Source organism: Marmota marmota, unplaced genomic scaffold (assembly GCF_001458135.2).
Source record: "Marmota marmota marmota unplaced genomic scaffold, marMar, whole genome shotgun sequence".
Taxonomy (NCBI): Eukaryota; Metazoa; Chordata; class Mammalia; order Rodentia; family Sciuridae; genus Marmota; species Marmota marmota.
This window is the reverse complement of record NW_026000164.1, coordinates 19,852,695-19,874,746: the sequence shown is the minus strand read 5'-3', so window position 1 is coordinate 19,874,746 and position 22,052 is coordinate 19,852,695. Positions and strand designations below refer to the sequence as shown.

The 22,052-nt window shown below is 41.3% G+C and overlaps 1 protein-coding gene across 1 annotated transcript; it reads left to right on the top strand.

The window, feature by feature from the left end:
- The first annotated feature begins 1,049 nt into the window (after positions 1 to 1,049).
- Cpa2 (carboxypeptidase A2) lies at positions 1,050 to 20,691 on the top strand. Its single transcript, XM_015493952.2, has 11 exons — positions 1,050 to 1,183; positions 3,682 to 3,763; positions 4,438 to 4,572; positions 5,174 to 5,269; positions 6,871 to 6,972; positions 8,814 to 8,912; positions 10,241 to 10,351; positions 11,431 to 11,521; positions 13,088 to 13,287; positions 15,543 to 15,627; positions 20,452 to 20,691. The coding sequence occupies exons 1-11, from the start codon at positions 1,119 to 1,121 to the stop codon at positions 20,637 to 20,639; spliced, it is 1,254 nt and encodes a 417-aa protein (XP_015349438.1). The 5' UTR covers positions 1,050 to 1,118; the 3' UTR covers positions 20,640 to 20,691.
- The last annotated feature ends 1,361 nt before the right edge of the window (positions 20,692 to 22,052 follow it).

Below are 22,052 nucleotides of genomic sequence, written 5' to 3'. Positions count from 1 at the left end.
GAATTCAAACACAGAGATTGAAAGTTTGTGCAGATGAAGAACTTGACACACACAGGACAGACGAAAATTTCTTTGCAGCTGTTTGTTTTTGCAAAACTGAATAGAATGCATGTCAACAACTCAAATGCAAGAAATTGTGGTTTCTAAAAGAAAATAGATGTATTTTCTTCTTATGCAATGAGAAACAAAGTTGGATTATTGGAGATCTATATTTATGGACAAGAAAGGAAAGATCAGTTTTGTTTAAAATAAACTTTTATTTAAAAAACAGTGTATGTTATACAGTCTGATCTTTAAGAAAAAAAAAAAAACCTCTAAAACATCTAAATAAACTTGGAAAGATAGACACCAAATGGTTTTCTTTGGGTGGAAGAATTATGGGTGATTAAACAAAATGTTTCCTCTTAATCAAAACTTTCTATAACAGGCAACCTCATTGTCATAATCAGAAAGACATTTTCATTTTGGGAAAAAGCACAGAAATAGGGATATCAATTTGGTGCAAATGCAGATGGATCACTTTAGAGACAGGGCAAAATTGAATATTAAAAGGCATTCTGTTTTGCTTTAATATAGAGTGAGGACTGGAATGGGCCACATCTACAGGGACCTTCAGCAGATGTGGACGGAGTGATTGCAGTGTTTCAGGGTAAATGTTCTAAAAATAAACAAATGAGCAAACTAATGGAATGTGATAGACAGGATGCCTGAGTAATTACTATAAATGCTCTGCCCTTTTTTTTTTTTCTTTTGTCAGAGACCCAGAAAGGACTTTAACCTCTAGGTCTATTAATCTGGCTTCTATCACTGGGCAGAGCAAATGGCACTTTATGTTCTAAATCATAAATGTATGATTTGCCCTTGATATGCTCTGGCCAATTTTGTTTTCTTTCCATCGAAGTTTGTTATCTCATGCCAGGAATGGAAAAATGTACAGATTGGTGATATCACACTGGTGGGTGTCTACAACCTTGGAGATTTCACATGCAGGTGGGAATTTTACCATGTGGGAATTCACTTGGGTTCTCAGCGGGCCAACAGATCAGCCTCAGCTGTGCTCCCTATAAATAAAGTTCAGGAAGGACTTTGAATTCTGGAATCTGGGAAAAGGCTTGACCATGAGGTTGATCCTGTTATTTGGTGCCCTTTTTGGGCACATCTACAGTCGAGAAACATTTGTGGGGTAAGTTTTGTTTTCTGGTGCTTATTTGAATTATATTACCTGATTTATGGAGTCTCTCATTGGATGATTACAGAATAATGGGTGTGTGTATGCAGTGTTTCCAGAGTTCTCTTAGATCAGGGTGGGAGGATAAGTGGGAAATATAGGAGAGGGTGATCAAAAATAGATGAAAGACATGAAAAGAAAATAAAAGTGAAAACTATCCAAGTCAAACGAAAATTATAGAGATGGATCTCCAATAAATGAAATTTCATTTGGGAATAAAGAATAGCATTGCAATCCCAGAACATGCATGCACAGCCCAGGGTGGTACGGTGTGTCTGGAGAACAAAGGAAAGGTCTAGGGATTTATCACGATGGAGAAACCTATGCAAGTGATTTTGAATGAAAGTTCATTGGTACTCTTGGTGCTTGTGTGAACAGGCAAGTTCTGATTGGCAAGTTGGGGGAGTTAATATGTAAAGTTAGTCTTCTGGTCATAGTTGGCAGTTCTTTCATAACTGGCTAAGTAAAAGTAGGACAGGCAGTTTCATTGGATTGGTTCTGTGAGAGATATTCGGAGCACATGTCTGAGGCCTGTTTCCCTTTCTTTCCAGTGCCCCCAACTCTGTTTTATGAGGTCATTTTATATGACAGGGATGATGCCATTTTGCCTAATAATATTTCACAAAACAGAACACAAATAACCCTATTTCTCTCTGTCCTTTCTCCTTTTCCCTGCCAATGATCAGAAGGTGGAGATGATGGACAGCAGGAGAGATCAGACCATGTGGCCCATTTGTCTCAGGGTCACAATAAGTGTCAAGACTACTCTCCTCCTTCCTTCCACTTCTCTGAGCTTCATTCTCTATGTCAGCTCTGGTCTTCCCTGATCTTCAGATTTAGAATCTGGGTGGTGGAACCTCAGGAAGTGGGAAGGCCAGGCCTGATGATTTCAGACAGACTTCTCTCTTAGCTGTAGGACTCATCCTTGCTCTGAAGTGCTTTGGTTCCACAATTCAATGAAGGACTTTGGGCAGAATTTTTTTTTTTAATATCTTTATTTTGTTTTTATGTGGTGCTGAGAATTGAACCCAGTGCTTCATGCATGCTAGGCAAGCGCGCTACCACTTGAGCCACATCCTCAGCCCGTGGGCAGAATTTTTGGAGAGTGTTTCAGGGAACTAATGAAGCAGTCAAATAAATTTGATCCAAGAAAGTAGATGGTCAAATACATTTGGGAATCAGAGGGTTAAACAAAGTATAAAATTCCTAGGAACTGTGACTAAATTAGTGTGTATTATAAATCTTTAAGAGGGAATCAAGGATGCAGCATGGACCCCAATGTTTAAAAAAATCATCAATCTCCTCCCCACCCTTTTTTTTTTTTTCCCTGAGCAACTCAAAGGACTACTGTTCCTTAGAACACACACCAGGAAATGTTAGCCAAATGTATTACTTTTCCAAGCTCCTTCTCATATGAATGGAGGACTCCTGGGAGTCCATGCATTAACCCAAAGTAATGAGACTCAAATGGGAGAATTTTCAGACCATTTGTGGCAGATGGATACTTGGAGGCAGAAAAGCCTTAAAGAGCAAGCATTCTGTTGCTCATGTATTCCACTGACGTTCATTGGAAATTGTGTGGGGTTTGGTTTCAGAACTGGATTCTGGTCCCTTTCTGTGGCTCATTGTACCTGTCTGAATCTTCCCCACAGGATAGAAAGTCAGCCAGCTTGAAGAAAGAGTTAAAGGAGGAAAAGACCTTGTCCCCAGAGAAAACCTATAAGAATCAGCTCCTTTACCCAAACTCTTCTCTAAGAAGATGCTTTCTTGTTTTGGGGTTTCTCTTTTCTGCCACAATGTCCCTGATATCCTTTATTTGCCATTATAAGTGCTAGGTAAGTGGGTAAACAGAGACACTTTGATTTGTCTGGGTTCCAGTTTTCCCTAGCAATTTCCGGGTTTGGACCACAAAAATCTGGTTTGGAGATGGAACCCTGATACTTTTATCATTGCAAAAACTAAAACAAACAAACAAACAAACAAAACCACCCCAAACCCAGAAAACGTTAGTTTTACACAGATGTGAATTTGATTCCTCTTCCAAGCACTAAATTAATTATCCCAGGTTTTGTTTTGTTTTTAAACTTTTTTTTTCTAAGAAAACAGGAACACACAAAGATTAAAAGCCGATGCTTTATGGGCAGTAGGTGTTATTTGACAAATGCTCATTAGCTAAAGGAAAGATAACGTTAATAACAAGCTTCGTGGTAGGAGCAGGTACCCCTTTTAATTATTATTTAGATAACGGTTCCTTGGAGGAAATAAAGTCATTCTATCACCTCCTTATTCTGGGGATGTGAGTCACTATCCTATTTATTAGTTTCTGGGTTGGTAGAGTGATTATCGACTGTTGCATTCATCTCTTACGTGGAGAGGCTGACAGGAGCTAAAAGCAACAGGAAGCAGTGTCCAGGTTTTGCTTTCAAGTTTATGTCTATGTTAATACTCTTTAGAGACCAAGTTCTGGAGATTATCCCACGCAATGAAGAACAAATTAAAAATCTGGTGCAACTGGAGGCTGAAGAACATCTCCAGGTATTTGTTCCAGTGAGGGCTTTTGTTTATCAAAATGAATACTCTACAGTCAGATACAATGATTGACACCTATTTTGGACTGTATTTTGACTCCTCTGACAGAATGTGGGATGCTAACTCATGGAGCTGGGATTCCAAAAACCTGGGCACTAGTACCAACTACATGGCACTAGATAAGTCACCTACCTTTCCTGTGACTCATTTTGCCATTAAGAAAAATGGGGATAAACATTCCATTCTTCTATCCCACAGGTATATTATAAGAATGAAAAAATAAAATAAAATGTGATAGTAAAAACTTTGGAAAAGATATTAAACACTTTTAATGCATTAGTTCCCTTCTAAAATGATTTATAGTATCATGAAATGAATTGGATCACTTGAATGCCAGGTTGTTAAAAAAAAAAAAAACAACTGCCATAGTTTTAAATAATCTTTTCCTTTGCCAGTTTTATTATCTAGCCATGCAGGGGAGGTGGGCAATATAACACATTTGCTGATGCTTGGATATCTAAAAACTCTTGTTGCCTTCACTCAGTGATTTCACAATGATTTGGATTTTGTGGGCTCAAGATAAACTAGGCAAACACATTGAAATCTATCAATGCGAAACTATCCATTTCCCCCTAGAATAACATACTCATTTATTTGGCTTGTCCTTTTATCCCTTCTAGCTTGATTTTTGGAAATCACCCACCACCCCAGGAGAGACAGCCCATGTTCGGGTTCCCTTTGTCAGTGTACCTGCAGTCAAAGTTTTCTTGGAATCCCAGGGAATTACTTATTCCATCATGATCGAAGATGTTCAGGTAATTATGCTATAGACCAGATTTCTAGAGGCTTCCTGGTCCACATGAACGGAGGGCTCCCCTTCTTTTATCCTGGAGCCCTCTTGGCCAGGGAAGGCACCTGTGGGTATCATTAGGATTTTCCAGCCATATGTGCTACCCCTGCAGGTTGGGTAGGGAGGCACTGTTTCTTTCCTTTTTGCGTCTGGCACAAGTTTTGGAATATGGCAACAAAGAATTGAAGGGAAAGAGCCAATGAGAGACTAAGCATAAATATGAAGGTGTTAATAAAATAGGGAAAATCAAGTTGCTATTCAATTAGCTTGTCATTAGAGGTTGACTCAGAAAGGTAGGATGAGCCTTAAGACTATAACTGTATGTCTTCCCCATACCCTCATCCTTTACCGGCAGGGTCAGGCTGGCCACTGCCTCATTAATGTCCCATCCCCTTTCAGAGTGCTGCCAGAATAGGGGAAAGGCATGAACCAGAGACGTCATGTTGTGTAGAGCACAGGAAGAGGAAAGCTTGGCACTGGGAACTGAGTGTCATCATTTCCTTTACAATTATAAACTGAAATGCATTGCTACTAACTAAATCATAGGTAGAACTGGTTTGTCTTAGGTTCTGTTGGACCAAGAGAATGAAGAAATGCTGCTTAATCGGAGAAGAGAACGAAATGGTAACTTCAACTTTGGGGCCTACCACACCTTGGAAGAGGTAGGTGTTTCAAAATGTTTTCATCCAAGTAATGGGCCACTCTCTTCTCCGATGATAAGGCCACTAATTCCCTGTAGTGATAAAATGATCTAGAAATTATTCTATTATTTTCCGTCTTCTCCAAGTTTCCTTGGGATTGTATCAGTGTCAGTGGTTTAATGCAGGATCTGAATTCCACCTGCCCATACCAACAACCATATACTTATTTTGGAAGTGTTCAGAGTGTTTTAAGTGAGCTCATGAATAGCTCTTTCATGATCTTCCCCTCAACAGACTTTTGCAGATTTCTGAGCCTCTGGAGAGTTGTGCTTTACGGCTGCCATCATTGATATAATCAGGGGCCACCTTGACACTTTTGAATTCCAGACAAAGGTGGGGGGGGGGCCTCTCACCGTGCTCAGGGTTCCAAGGCTACATAGTAGTGACTTCTATGTAGTCTCTGAGGTCTTTCTTGAGTTATGTTAGTCCGTTTCTCCATTTGGGTCACATGGTCACATGCTGGGTACCTGGGCAAACTGCACTTATCTCTGTGACACGGAGTTCTTCTTGGGGCCCACAGGGATTTATCTGCACTGACTTATTTGGGAGTAGATGGGGGTAGAGAAGATTGCAGTTGCAGGGTTAAAGGGTGAGGTGGAGAGTAGAAAAGATCCCGTGGAGGAAGTCTCAATCTCTAAATTAATTTTAAAATGCAAACAACTCTGGGGGAAAAAAATCCCCTAATTTATTTCATGGTAAAACTGCTCTGACCTAAACTTACTTGAGGGTGAAATGTGACCTGAACTCACTTGCTTTGTTTCAGTGACAGAATTATTAATGCACTTTAATATGGAGCGACCTCACAAGTGTAATACAATATATGCTTGTTATTACCTTTCTAATGTTCTCCCCCTGCCCCAAGAAAAAAATATAGATAGGTATAGATAAATAGCTGTATCTTAGTTTGATGCGAAGAAGAAAAGGAGTGGAAGTAACAAGATGCCTCTCTCCCCCTTTCCGGCGCGGCAAACAACAGCTGGAAGGACTGTTTTCATCCTAGTAACTTCTGGATGCGCAGTCTCAGTCCCAGCAATGAACGCAGGCCGGCTGCTGGAGAATGCACAGAATTTTAATGAGCCTGGAAAACAGGGGCTGGAGTGGTCGGTGTGTTGAGTCTGTCTGCAGTCCACGCGTCCCATTGTCCAAAGGCCTGCACTAGCCCCGCTGCCTTTTGTAGCACCAGCCTCCACATTCATCCTTATGGATGCCACTATCATTTGTGTTCTTCTGCTAGTAAGGACGAGAAGCCTCCTGGCTGGAAAAGTTCCACCTGAGAGCTGAGTGGAGGAAAGCCACAGGCAACCCAGACAAGTGCCATTTTGTTTTGCACAAAACTGGAAAGAGCCGGTTCTGCTGCAGCAAAATGGCTTCTCTTTTTCTAGAATGACTCATCATCCCTGAGCTAGGATTCAAACGCCCCCGACCCCCCCAGTGCAGTCGGCTGTGCTACCCTCTCCACTGTGCCCCGAGGGGATGGGCAGAGAGGGGCGAGAAAAGCCACTAATAGATGCATCCAAGTATTCGTTTACAAGTGTTTTATTTAATCATTTGAAACATTTCAGATATCCCAAGAAATGGATAACCTCGTGGCTGAGCACCCTGGTCTAGTGAGCAAAGTGAATATTGGCTCTTCTTTTGAAAACCGGCCCATGAACGTGCTCAAGGTACGGGGCAGCGGCGATTTTTGCTCCAGATGCTTCTAGAATCCCGCCCCTCCCACATCAGCCTGCAGAGCAGGTCTCTCTCTCTTTTTTCTCCTAACCGGTCCTTGCTGGTTTTGAGCATCCACCCCCCACCCTCCTCAGCCCCCCTTTCTTTCTTTTTTCCTGCGCAAGCTGACGCAGGTCTGCAGGAGAGAATTAATGCTCGTGTCGGGTTAGATGCGCTCGCGGGGAAGCGGGCGGCGCGCGCCAATAGGAACCGAGGAGGGGGAGGTGGCGGCGGGGATAGAGAGGGGGCTGGGGAGCATTCTGTAATTAATCAAGGTGGGAGTTCTTTGCCCTTTTCTCTTTTCCTTTTCTTATTTAAGCCATTTTTTTTTCTTTTTTAAACACCGAGTAATTGCCTGAACCGCATAAAAACAAACACACACACACAAAAAACAAAACGTCAGTTCCGCAGTATGCAAAAAGATGACATAATTAAATCTCAAAGGCGAAAGCCCTGAAAGAGATTTTTTTTTTTTTTTTTGATGATAGCTGAAAAATGTTCAGGTTTTACTGCAACTTGTTACTCCTGAAAGTCTTCGTAATGATGGTTTGAAGCTTTTGCACCTTGCCCTGAAAAAGAGTGAAAATTATTTCCCCAGACTTCCTAGAAAGAGTTGGTTGGGTGGAAGGGGCTAAATGTCACAACTCCCTGCTAAATTTGGAAACGTTATGGCTGGGAACCAACTGACTGACTGGGACAGATGGATTTCCCCAGAGCGGTTTTCCCAAAGCAGGCCTGGGAGGAGTGGTTTGCCTACTTACGACGCGGGGTACTGCTGCTAAAGTTTACTACCCTCCCTTCTTTTTCGTTTTTCTACCTGTGTCTCCAACTGGGTCAGGAAACCCCAGATTTCTCATCCGCCTTGGATATTCTTGGTCTTCCCTTTTCCAGGTGGTCCTGTTCAGCCTTTTTCAAAGTTCCCTGCTTTTTACACTTGAGCTCTTTGAAGGAAAAGTCACAGAACACTTTCAGCTAAAACTCTCAAAACCTGTGAAATGTAATTTTTGTAGTAAGGATTTGCATTTTTCATTTACCTTATCTGCTATGTTTAGGATGCTGCACAGAGATAGAAGTTGATGGTGCAAAAATAATCTTTTCCTTCCCATTTACTGATCCAATTGGCAAAGCCACTGTTCCAAATAAAACTAAGTCACTTAGATCATAAAATTTAAACTCTGGAAAGCACCTACAGAACCTGCCTGTCCTGATTTTATGAAGGACTCAAAAGGTTATCATGAGCATTTTCATAATACAATCCTTGCATAAATTTGGAAAATAAAACAAAAGGAAAACAAAAATCCTTGTAATTCTACTTTCACAACTATTTATAAACATTTTTTTTCTATTTCTTTCTCTTTTCTCTCCCTCTCCCCTCCTTTTTTCTCATACGCATGTGTATGAACACACATATTTATATGAATTAGTCTTTTTAAAAATAAAATTATATACTATTCTGTAACTTGCTTTTTCCCCAATTTGAAACCTATGAACACATTTTCATGTCATTACGTTATCTGCAACTACGTTTTTACAAACATCAAGGGAGGAAGTCTAGACCCATCTTGTATTTAAGTTTATGTCAAAAGAAAGCTACCAAAAAACTAAAACCAAACCCAAACAAAAAATCTTAAGTGAGAAGAGTTAATCCTCAGCACACTGTTTGCATCTCCTTCTCCTCTCTTAAGCACATCAATAACAGAAAGGGGACAAGAGAAGGAGGAGGTTGCAGGGGGAGCAGAGGGGACGAGGTGCTCATAGCGGCAGAGCCATTCACGTTGCCACTCGTGTTTTGCAGTTCAGCACCGGAGGAGACAAGCCAGCCATCTGGCTAGACGCTGGGATCCATGCTCGAGAGTGGGTTACACAAGCTACTGCACTGTGGATAGCAAATAAGGTCATTTTGCCTAAAATTCCTCTTATTTTGATTTTCTGGGCTCAGGCCCACAAGCCAGTACACAATAGTCCCTGTGGTCCCTGCTTGAGTTATTGCCCAGCCCTTCTCTTGCCACATAGACAGGAAACAGATCCATCCAATCTTTTTTGATATTGCCCCATCCAGGGCCATGGCTTTGTGCCCCTGGGTCTGCTACTATACCCTCCTTAAAAGATACAGCAAACCCGAGGGGATCCAAGGAGTGGGCAAGTAAGGGCCGGAGTCAGGTTTCAGCAAAAGAACAGATTAGAGAAAAATACTTTGCTGCTTCTTAAGGTTGAGGCTTGATGTGCTGGAGATATCTAAAATCGTGAAGGGGGCTCAGACAGAAAATAGAAACAGGTGTAAAATGAGTTGACTTTGACCTAGAGATCCAAATTGAAATTAGTTAAGGGTGTTTGGGTTTGTTCTGAAAATTTCCCAAATCTGATTTTGAAGCCAGGATGTAGCAATATCTCTCTTCCACATGTTTGTTGGCATGAGAGTCAGGACACGGGGCTGGGTGTGACCTAGTCTGGTATTTCTTAAGTAATTCAAAAATGACATGCTATAAATCAGAATGTTAATTCATGAGCAAAGGAAATCAATCCACATCAGATCATTCAAGCATGTGCAACCACGTGCATACCAATTGATACATTTTTCCCTTCAATTAAAATGCGGTTACCTTTAGGGTATTATGAAATGGATATTTAACAGTTGAATAATAATGCCTTAGGATGGCTGAGCACAGGAAATGAATAAATTTTAATCCTGCAGAAACTTCAACTCTACTGCAATTGATTGCAAGTAAAAATGTAATTCCCCAAATGAAATTTAACTGGTTCTCTGGATCTTTAACAAAGTTGCCACATATTTAAGTAATTTGATGTTGGTCCTGAGTTCTTTTGGAATGCTATACTGTGTGAGGACTAAGGAATATTTAAATTTTTTTCTTTGGTTCATACCCACATAAGCCACATATACCATTGCTCACTGTTGCAGCGTGCATCACCAGAATTCATAGGAAGAAAGCTGCTGCTTTTGAGGGAGAATGAGCACATGATAACTGATTTTTACTTAATTCAAGTAAATTATTTTGACCAGAAATGAAAATATAGACATGAGCATATTAAAACATATTAACACCACAGGAAACTGGGCTGCAGTAGACTTGGGAAAATTCTCATTGGTCAACAGTGGTCCTTAGGTCACATTTGTAAAAAAATATTGCCTTAATATTCTGTCCTGAGTCCCCTGGTCAAAAGAGAGGGACTGTGAGGTTGATATGGCACTTGTTCTCTGCTCAGATTGCCTCTGATTATGGAAATGATCCATCCATCACCTCCATTTTGGACACCATGGACATCTTCCTGCTGCCAGTCACAAACCCCGATGGATATGTGTTCTCTCAAACCCAAGTAAGCCTGAACTTTTTTTCTTCTTCCACAAAGACTTTAAGGAGATGTGTAGGAACTTCAAAAACCAAATAAAAGTAATCTTTGTGTTCTCGACTTACTCTAAACAGAATGCCTAATCTCTCAGTAGTGGCCCTGAAAGGAGGCACAGAGAAATGTTTATAATCATTTCTTATTCCAACACATGATGTCTTCACTTGTCGCCTCAGCCAGAGCCCATTTCAGCCGTTAGTCTGGGCTATTAGAGCTCAGTGTTCACCAGTGAGTCACCTAGGAGATTTGTTCCAATTATCTCTGCGTTTTTTTTTTCTTTTTCTTTTTTTTTTTTTTTGTGGTGGGATTGATAGAAAAGAGAAGGCGGATGTTACCTGCTGACAATTAGATTGCGGTAAGATTTAGGTAGCAGTACAATGCATCCCAGCATTTTTACCATCTGTGGCAGAAATCCTCTGTAATATCACTAAAAGGAGTTTTGTAGGTTTTTCCCCCCTTGAAAATCTCATTACAAAACACCATTGTGGCAGTCGTGACCCCAGATACGTCCGAAATGAATCAGAGCCTCCAGTTTATTCTTGTAGCGAGCTGATGACGATGGTAGCGCTTTCAAAGAAACTCGTCCTAGCAACTGGTCCTCATCCCTTGAGATATCGCAAGAATAAAGGGTTCCATGGAACCTAGGAAATGCCGCCCACTCTATCCTTTTGAGTGGTGCATATACAACATGAAAGCATTAAAAATCCTTAAAAGTTCTTAAGTAAATTCACCAATTTAGCCCCATCTTTCCCCCAAATATTCGACCACAGAACTCTCTTTCCCTTGCTTTTTGTTGTGGTGGTGATTAGCATTGAATAAAACTAGTGTTTTATGGAACGTGGTTTGGCAGATGTTTATTTGAGGAGATGGGGGTTATTCCGAGCGGAACTATTCCAACACCTCCGGGGCAAGAGAAGTGAGTGCGATTGCACAGAGACCCTCCTGGGAGGGCGCAGTAGGGATGAACTGCATTCTGAAGGGACCTTCTCATCAGGGTGAATGACCGGTTTTTCTTTTTTCTGTAATTCTTTTTGGGTCGGATTTTAAAGAATCGGATGTGGCGAAAGACCCGGTCCAAGGTCTCTGGAAGCCTGTGTGTCGGTGTAGACCCTAACCGAAACTGGGATGCAGGTTTTGGAGGTGAGCGCAGGGACTTGCCCCTACGGATGGGTTAGATTGCTGTCTGGCTAACTAGCTGGTTTGCAGAGCTCTGCAGTGCGTCAGCCTGCTAAGCCCATTTAGGATTCAAGCCATTTAAAAACCTCTTCGAAAAACACTTTACTAAATTCCCTTCACAGGAGCGCAGTGCTGTCACAGTGCTCTGAGCAGCATTTAATATATTTTGTCTCACATCTTGGTTTTCCCACAAGCTGTAGCCCGGTTCAGCTTCCGAGCTGCCAGAGCAAGACTTTGCACAATGGCGGGAGCTCAGGAAGCCCTGAACCAGCCACTAGAGGGGGTTAGGATCTATTCCGAGGAGAAGCATTACATCATCTATAGATGCTTCGAGAAGGAAAACTTAAAAATAAGTACAAATAGGATTAAGACATTGATTTTCGAAACAGATTCAAAGTAAAATATTAGCTTGTTGCTGGCTTGCAGCTCTTATGTTTTGGAGTTCAGTGGCAGGCTGTTTGGGGCTCCTTTATGCTTTTAGGTACTGGTTAAACCTCCTTATGCTTTTGTAATCACAGAACTGAAATTTGTTTGGTTTCTCCTCAGGAGCCCACAATAACAGTGCGGTTAGGAGCTCTGTCTTTTTCTCACTAGTATTCCTAACACCTAGCACAGAATTTGCCACATGGAAGGCAATCCTTAAATATTTGTAAAACAAATGAATTAATGAGAGTCATGGAATAGAGACAGGACCCGCTAGGGGATTGTGACAGCATATGGATGAGTTGCAACTTCATTCATCGCTTTTGCAATTTATTTATTCATTTTTTTTGCATAGGGGGAAAATAATCAAAGCACCAGACCCAAAATATTGAACAGTTCCCAGCATTTCAATGCCAGTGTTTTTCCTCCCTAAAATGTTATTCTTATTAAATAATTTAAACTCAAGATGACAGAGGCTTGTTTACATTTCACCCATGTCACTTAGTCTGGGGAATCTCAACCCTTACCTGCTCTCTAAGAGATTCTCTAGCATTCAGAGCCCCTGCCATGCCTGCCATAACCCCACCTCAGTGTTCTTGAGCAACTCTGGTTGCTGAGGGAGTCAAGGCCAAAGGTAGCCTTGTGGTCAAGTGTAGTTATGATTTCCTCATGGCAGAAAGGGTGTCAGAGGCTTTTTTGCCTTTGTGGCTTTGTGACTTGGAAGTACAGATGCATAGAATCTTTTGCTCTTGGATTCTACAAATTGGAAAAGATCCCAGAAAAAGAACTTGCTAAAACTCCCACCCAATGCAGGAATTCCATCTATAATATTAAATCGAGCTTTTCTTCCAACAACTCCCACAGAGAGGAGATGATCTAATTTGGTAGCTCTTTCTGCCATATAGAGGAACCATATTTTTTAAAGAAGAGATGTGTGCAGAATCTCCTCAGTTGGGCTTCCTGTCTATGCCCTTAGGAAACGTCTTGATCAAACATAATGATTCTGGTTTCCAGAGGAGAAACTTAGTGATGTGCGTGGTCCCTTCCTTCCTGTGGTGTTTTCATAAAGCTTATTGTCCTCACTGGGCTTCTCCTGCATCCCACCAGGACCTGGAGCCAGTAGCAGTCCTTGCTCCGATTCATACCGTGGACCCAGGGCCAACTCTGAAGTTGAAGTGAAATCCATAGTGGACTTCATCAAGAGTCATGGGGAATTCAAAGCCTTCATTACCCTCCATAGCTATTCGCAGCTGCTCATGTACCCTTATGGGTACAAATGTACCAAGTCAGATAACTTTGATGAACTGGTGAGTTTTTTTCAACTTCATTTTAGCTCAGCTACAACATCAGTTGTATGGACAAATAAGTGTCAATCATGAAGTTAGGCACTGAGGTGGAGGTGTACTAATGACAGGTTAAGGAAATGATAGATGTTAAGTCCAGGAATTAAGAAGATTGTGATCAACCAAAGGTTTAGTTTCCTAAACTAAGTTTCCTTGGAAAATAGAATTCATGAAAATGTTGTTGCCTTAATCCAGATGAGCAGGAGCCTCATTTGACCGTGGGTTATAAGGATGTGCTTTTCTGTTGCCTACGGACAAAAAACACTTGGAGTTATTATTTATTTATTTATTTTAGTACTGGACATTGAACCCCCAGGGGTGCTTTACCACTGAGCTACATCCCCAGTCCTTTTTATTTTATTTTTTTAAAATCTTGAAACAGGGTTTCATAAGTTGCTGAAGGTCTTGCTAAGTTGCTGAGGCTGGTTTTGAACTTGTGATCCTCCTGCCTCAGGCTCCTGAGTTGTACCTGGCCAAAACCCACTTGAATTTAGATCTGAGGCTCTTGAAGTGGTGAACAGATGCTCTATACTAAGCAACCTTGCTCCCCAAAACTCTCCTAATACTTTTCTGGGACCTTTGACTTTATGACCTGTTATGATGATGCACTGAGTTTAAAACATTCATTCCCTAACTTGATTCCTTCTGTCATATTTCCTGTTTCAGGAATAAGCAAATTGGCGGCAGCCTTAGGTCAGATGGCGACATCTCAGGAGACTGTTTGCAATTGAGCAACAGCTATCCCATGCTGAAGAGAATGTGCAGATATTTCCAATTTGGCTTTCAGACTTGGTTTTTGAAACCCATATGTTAGGGATAAGTCCAGAATTGGGACCTTTTGGACAAATTACCTTCAAATAGATTATTGTCAGCAGCCCCAGACAGAAATGGGATAGATTATTTCAATTTAGATATATCTCATTATATTCATCAGATATATCTCATATATTTCATCTCATTAGTTGGATTTTGGCTCTGTCAGGGTTTTGATGGTGACTCTTACCATTCAAAGTCAAATCAGGAAAAAAGAGTGTCAAGGTTGGAAGGAATCTAGGATGAACTTTTAAATGACCGAGATAACCTTAAATTATCCAAACCTGGTCCTCAAATGTCTACCAGATAGTCATCTAGTCTACACTTAGATGACTTCCTGCCTCTAAGGGGGCTGATTCCATGTTGCAAGCAGGTTTGATAGTTAAAGTTCTTCCTCGTAGGGAAGGAAAACCTTCTTCCTCTGTTTTCCCCCCTACCAGCCCTGGTTTATCATTTGGCTTTATTGAGCAAGTTTATTTCTCTTTGGAATGTGAATGCCTTAATTACTTCAAGACCACTGACCTTCTTCTCTTAGGTCTTTAAGATAGGGATAACCTCCAAAATAATATCAGTTCCATTAAGCACTCACAATATGGGCCCAGGTTCTCTCACCATTCTTATTACAGTTTTCTTAACATCCTTTGGTTTGTCTGTGTTCTTCAAGGTAGCTCCTAGAAATGAATGTGAACTCATGTTGCAGGTTAACCAGTGCAGAGCAGAGCATGGCCGGAACTGCCGTCATCTGGACCGTGCACTCTGCTAATACAGTTGAGGGTCACATTAGTTTTTTGGCAGTAACACCGTGCAGTTGACTCATGTTGGGCTCATTGACAGCTGAAACCCCCAGGCTCTCCCAGGCTTCAGCTGAGCCAGGTTTCCCCCATCTGGTAATTGTACAGTTGTTTTCCTGGACCCAAGTTCAAGACCTTACATTTATCCTTAGCAAGGACAGTAAAGCCTCAATCAGTCAAAATTGGAACCCTCAAGTAACGGAAAATATTTTGCTGAGCTCTACTTCTTGGAAAAAGAGACAATCACAGGGAAATAAGCCAATGTAGAGATCCAGTAAGAAAAAAAAAACCAACTTTCTGGGTACATTCTGGGGTCAGTATACATTTTATTTAGTCCCCTTACATGTACCCTGTTTCCATCCACACTTCTGAACAGGGTGAATAGTGGCAAAATAATGAACCCTGGAATATTGCAAAAACCTGGATGACCAAGTAAACAATGAAGGTCTTCATGTTGTATTTCAAAGCCAATAGAAGTATTCTTGTGCTCACTTCTCAATGAAAAATGGTTGAAACAAAAAAGAACTCCCTGGTCTATATTCTGCTATTGGGCAACCAATTTCCAAGGTTGCAAGTGTTATCCAGTCACCTTTATTTGGTTTTATCAATATACAGGATGAACTGGCCCAAAAGGCTGCCCAGTCTGTGACAAGCCTGCATGGCACCAAGTATAAAGTGGGACCAATTTGCTCAGTCATCTGTAAGTATCTGTTGTGCTGGAAGTTAGTAAGAAGTCACTAAGATGGCAGACACCACGTGAGCTTGGATCAAAGCTCTTAAATGCCTAGATGTGAAAGGGATAGGACTTCATGCATAGAACCGAACCTTACCCAGTTTCCTTCAGTAAGTCTGGTCTCCTCCATGAGATACTTACTATGTAATATCTAGAATGAAGAACTTTCTAAGCATCTGAGTTTTTTTGCACCCTCCTACACTGTCCAGTTCCTTATAGCTCACTCTCATGCAGAATTAGGCAGAACACAGCAGCAATGTAGAGACCGGAGTGATGGTGAACAGGAAGTAGGGACATCTGCCCCAGGGGAACAGGAAGAGTTCCCAAACTAGAGCCATCTACTGAGGATGGACAGGATTTGGGAAGTAAAGCAACTCTTGTTGCTTATTGGATGTGGAGGGTTTCTCACTAAAGGTCATTGAATGGTACCCAAGAGGGTAAAAGGGGGTGGGGTGGGGCTAGAAAGATTACATTATTCAATTGTCGACATGTCGAGCTTGACATAGTTGTAGGGGATTCAGGTGGAACAATCCTGGATAACATGGCCCTGTGATGAGAGAGAGAGAGAGAGAGATTGATTTGGGACGGGTCAGCATAGAAAGCATGGTTAGAAGAGGAAAACAGAGATAGTTGGAGTGGAAAGAGAGCTGAGAGGAGAGGGGGAGTAAGGTTTGAGGCAGCAGGAAGTCCAGGCAGAGAGGCTGAGAATCCTAGATTTCAGAAACCAGGGAAGGAGCAAGCAGAGGAGGCAGTGGTTAAAATGAAAAAGGCCATGAAAAGGTCAATTTAGATGAGGACAGAACATTTTCCATTGAATTTTCATCACTAGTTTATTGGTGATCTTAACCAGAGCAGTCTCCGAAGAATGGATGAGAAGGGGCGGGGAGGGGGGGGGAGAGAGAGAGAGAGAGAGAGACAGAGACAGAGACAGAGAGAGAGAAGAATGGAAGGCTTTGGAAGGCTTTATTTTTTTCCCCCTCAGACAAGAAATATATTTATTGACTGTGGGGAAAGAACCAATAGAGAAGGAAAGGTGGAAGACACAGGAGGGAGGAGAAATGACTTATGCAGAGTGATTGCAGAGGAGGGGTAAGAAGGGGTAATCAGAGGCGGCCCAGGTGGTCCATCAGGCTGGAGCAAGAGGAACAGCTACATAGGATGGGGTGGGGATCTGCAGGAAGGCTCACTTGCTACTTGTGAGTTTTTAATTTTTTTCAACACTGGAAATACATCTTTAGTCTAATCATGGTGCTTTCAGTGGGAGTTTTGGAGAGCAAAAGAGTGATATTTACTATATTCAGAGCCCTTCATGGAAATGCAGAAACTAATGATCTGATAATATTACATGCCATGAAAGCTTCTCTCTTTTTTTGGTACTAGGGATGGAATCCAGCAGTGGTTTACCACTGAACTATATGCCCAGCCCTTTATATGTTTTATTTTGAGACAGGGTCTTGCTAAGTTGCTTAGGACCTTGCTAAGTTGTCGAGGTTGGCTTTGAATTTGCAATCTTCTTACTTTAGTCTACTGAGTCCCTGGGATTACAGGCATGTGCCACCATGCCCGGTGAAAGCTTTTCTTTTTTGAGTATTTTGAAATTTTTTCTTTGTGATTTATGATACATTTAATAAACTTAATGATCTTTTTTTTTTGTCAATCAAATGTATTTATCTAGTTAGAATCCATGTCTGCTGTATTTTGTGTTCAGCTATTTAAAGTTAGTATCATTTCCTATAGAATTTTATGTATTTGCATTCTAGATATTTCTTATTCCACTATATGGCTAAATCCTGGCTACTGGGCCCTTGAATTGTTTTAATATTTTGTCAAATAGTGTTACCATGAACCTGTTTTTTTTTTTTAATTCCTTTTGTTATTAGATGATTTTGGGGGACATTCCTGAAGCAAGATTATCAAATCAAACAGAATGAAAAGCTTTGGAGTGTGTGTGTGTGTGTGTGTGTGTGTGTGTGTGTGAGAGAGAGAGAGAGAGAGAGAGAGAGAGAGTGTATTAGGCTGTGTTCTGAGAAGACTGATTTGCAAAAGTTGCTGATACCTTTTTATGGAGACAGGATCTCATTACGTTGCGCTGACTGATCTCCATCTCCTGGCTCAGTGACCCTTCTGCCTCAGCCTTCCAAGTAGCTAAGACTATAGCCGCATACCACCATGCCTGACTTGCTGAGACCTCTTTTAACCATGTAGGCTTGTCCCAACCTTTATCAGAGCCATCTCCAAGGAGGAGAGCCCTCTGAGTGGTGGCAGTGGGCACAGAGAAGTGGACCTAGCTCGAGATGATGATGGCAGCTTAAGGCTGAGGAGCACATACCTTCGTCTGGTTGGCAGCCTCTGAATGAATGGAGGCTGAAGTTTGGAATGTCAGAAGAAGGACATTGTGTACCCCTGAAACCTCCTCCTGAATCTTAGCCATTTTATTATAAGGAATATACTTTGTCTGGAAGTATTTACAAATAATGTAGAATTTGGAAGGCTGAGGTTTAGTGTACTTTCTTTCTTGGTGAGGACACAGATATTGAAGACATTTCTGATAAGCAAATATCAGACAAATGTAGATTTGCTGTGTGATCTTTGAAGACTGGATCATCATTAATGCAAGTTCTAGCTGCAAATTTGTCCAGAACTGACTGCTGTAATGAGATCCTGTCTCCATAAAAAGGTATCAGCAACTTTTGCAAATCAGTCTTCTCAGAACACAGCCTATTATCCTGCTTCTTCATACCTTGGACAAGCCCTGCCTCTAAGAACCAGTCCCAGTTAGGTTCTTCTTGCCTCCTGCCTAGGTTCACTTCTGACCTGAAACATCTGCTTCTCTCCATCTACGAGGTGACTTCATGTGTGTTCTGGGTGAGAAAGTTCCTGGGTAGCTTCCCACCTGGAAAGGGCTTTGTGCTGTGATGAGTGCTTGGTCCAGGAGAAGGTATCCTTGAGTTATTTCCCAGGGAGATGTAGTGGGGAAAGCACAGCCAGAAGAAGCCTGGATCTGAGCTAAAACTGCCACTTTGGAATCAAGTCACCTTGGGCTAGTCACTCACCCTTCCTGGGCTTTTTAATCTGTGAAATGGATTGTCAAGAGACTCAAAAGATAATATATAGAATTAAGTGTTCACCAACTCTAAAGCAGCCACCTACTATCCTCCAGATGCCTTTGATCCTTAATGTGGTCTAAGTTGACAAGATCCTAGTCATTTATTGATAATGCTTGTTATGACTGACATTTATTGGATGCCTATTCTACCTACATTATAACTCATCTGAACCTCAATTTCCTCATCTGTACAATAGGTACAATGCTAGTAACTACTTCAGGACTAAGGTATAGATTAAATAAGATAATTTAACACCCTAACACATTTAGTGAGCACTCAGTGTTGTAATCATAGCCATTACATTATTACATTTAATTCTTACTGCCCTGTGAAATACATGGTATATCATCCTTATTTGACAGATGAAGCATCTTGGCCTTAGGTCACCAGCTAATCATTGAGGGTTAGTATTCAATCTGAAACTAATACTCTATCTTCTATGGACCCCTTATGGGATGATTGTATCATATAGCCACATCAGAGGTATAGATTAGTAATTTTGGTACCCTGGGAAGAATCAGTCCAAGTCAGCAACCATTAAGTATTTGTTATTCATCAGGCACTATACTAGCTGTTGTGGCTGACAAGTGCACAAGAATTTCTCAGAATTACAGGTTGAACATCCCTAATCTGAAAATCCAAAATCTGGAATGTCCCCAAATCAAAAACTTTTTGAACATTAACCTGATGCTACAAGTGGAAAATTCCACACCTGACCTCATGTGGCAGATCCTAGTCAAAAGGCAGGTGCACTAAAAACATTATATAAAATGACCGTTAAGATACATGTGTGAGATATATATGCAACAAGTGAATTTTGTGTTTAGACTTGGGCCTCATCTCCAAGATAACCTCATTACATATATGAAATATTCCAAAATCCAAAATCTAAAACACTTCTGATCCCAAGCATTTTGGATAAGGGATGTTCAACTTGGCAATTCACAATATTAACCTCTAGTCCTACTCTTTCCTGGTACAATTTCCTTGATGTTCCCAGTCCTGTTTTAGGGCTGGGTGGCTTCCTTCATCTCTGCCACAACCATATCCTCCATTTGTCCTCTACTTGCCCTCCCTGGGCAGGGCCTCAGGACCAGCCCATTGCTTAGTTCTACCGAGTCTGATTGCCTTGAATCTTCCTAGGCTCATGCCATCCGCCTTCATCATCTGTCATGTCAGTGGCCACACATGTCTCAGGTGCACATGACTGTACTGACTTAGCCCATCAGCAGGGAGGCTGCACATATGTAGCAGAGCCTGCTCCCTCCTTATGCTGAGAGTCTCGTAAGGACAGGGACCAAATCTCTTACTCCATAACTCCTGCTCTACCACTACAGGAAACAATGCCTGTACCTTCTAAAGAAGGAAGTGGTGTGGCCTCCCTAACCTGGGGAAGATGCCAATTAGGGCATCAGGCAAGATTCCAAATGGGTGGGTAAAGCCAGAGGCTCCTAAGAACACCAGAGGAAGACTAAGTACTGTGTTCATTGGAATAACACCTTTTGCTTTTCAAAGTATTCTTGTGTATTCTGTGGGCATGAGCCTCTGCTGCACTATGCCTGCTCCTGCAACCCATGCATATGGGGGTCTGATTTACCTTTGATCATGGTGGAACTGAATATAGAGGTTATGTAGAGGTCAGTGGGAATAGCATAACCAGTCCTTATTCTTATTTGCCCTTTAGACCAAGCCAGTGGTGGAAGCATTGACTGGTCCTATGACTCTGGCATCAAATACTCATTTGCCTTTGAACTGAGAGACACAGGCCGCTATGGTTTCCTCCTGCCGGCCAAGCAGATCTTGCCCACAGCTGAAGAGACCTGGCTTGGCTTGAAGACAATCATGGAGCACGTGCGAGACCACCCATATTAGGGAATTGTGGAATAGACAAACACCATTAAAATCTCTTTGGTTTAAAGCAAAATTGGGTTGTGACCATTCCTTTTTCTAATACTAATGTAGGTGCTTCATTTCTTCAATTTCTTTCTTTCTTTTTTCTTTTCTTTTTTGCAGGCCTGGGGGTCAAACCCAGGGCCTTGCACATGCTAGGCAAGTGCTGTACCAGTGGCCACATCCTCAGTACCCATTTCTTCAGTTTTCTCTGCCCTAAAACATAGCAATCCACTACACTGTAAGCACCTTGCCTTTGTCTTTTTCTTTAATTTGTCCTAAGAGAAATCTTCCAAACATCCTTGAAGTTTTTTTAATTAGTTATATATAACATAAAATTTAGTAGTTGTTATTATTATTATTTAAATGTTTTTATTAGTTATTGATGGACCATTATTTAGTTCTTTGTTTTATGTGGTGCTGAAAATCGAACCCAGTGCCTCACACATGCTAGCCAAGCGCTCTACCACTGAGTCACAACCCCAGCCCCTGATTATTATTTTTTTTAAATATTTTTTTTAGTTGTAGGTGGACACAGTACCTTTTAATTTTATTTATGTGGTACTGAGAATCGAACCCAGGGCCTCACACATGCAAGATAAGTGCTGAGCCCCAGCCCCAAGTTTTGATTATTTTTAAGGGTACAATTCTGTGGCACTAAGTACATTTACAATATTATTCCACTGTCACTGCCGTCCATCTCCAGAAATTTTTTATTATCCCAGACTGAAGCTCTGTTCTCCTTAAACGGTGGCTCCCCGTTAGCCTCTCTCTTCAGCCCTTCATGACCATTATTTTACTTTCTGTCTTTATAAATTTGTCTATTCTAGGAATCTCCTCACATTCAGTTTGTAAGGACAAATCACAGTATTTTTCCTCATGTGTCTGTCTTATTTCACTTAACACTAAGTTTTTAAGGTTCATCTGTGTCTTAGCATGCATCAACCCCTCATTTCAGAGCTAGCAGCAGACTTTAGAGCTCAGTTTTTCAACAAATACTAATTAAGCAACTACAAAATGCCAGGCATCGTGCTAGGTGCATGTACATTCCCATTTCTGGCATGCTGTTTTATAAAAACCGATGGGACCCAAAGCCATGACACTCCTTTCCTTCTTTCCCATTGCCCCATCAAGTTTGGGTCTCAACTTCCACACAATTTCTTTTCAGATATTCACTTCCATTAGGGTTTTAGAGTTTCTTCATACTGATGGTTTTCCCTGGGAGACAAAAGTGGGAAATAAATTTCAGCTTGCCTGGTTAAAAAAATTTTTTTTTCAATTGTAGATGGACAGAAGACTTTTATTTATTTATTTATTCATTCATTCATTTATATGTGATGCTAAGGATGGAACCCAGTGCCTCATACATGCTAGGCAAACACTCTGCCACTGAGC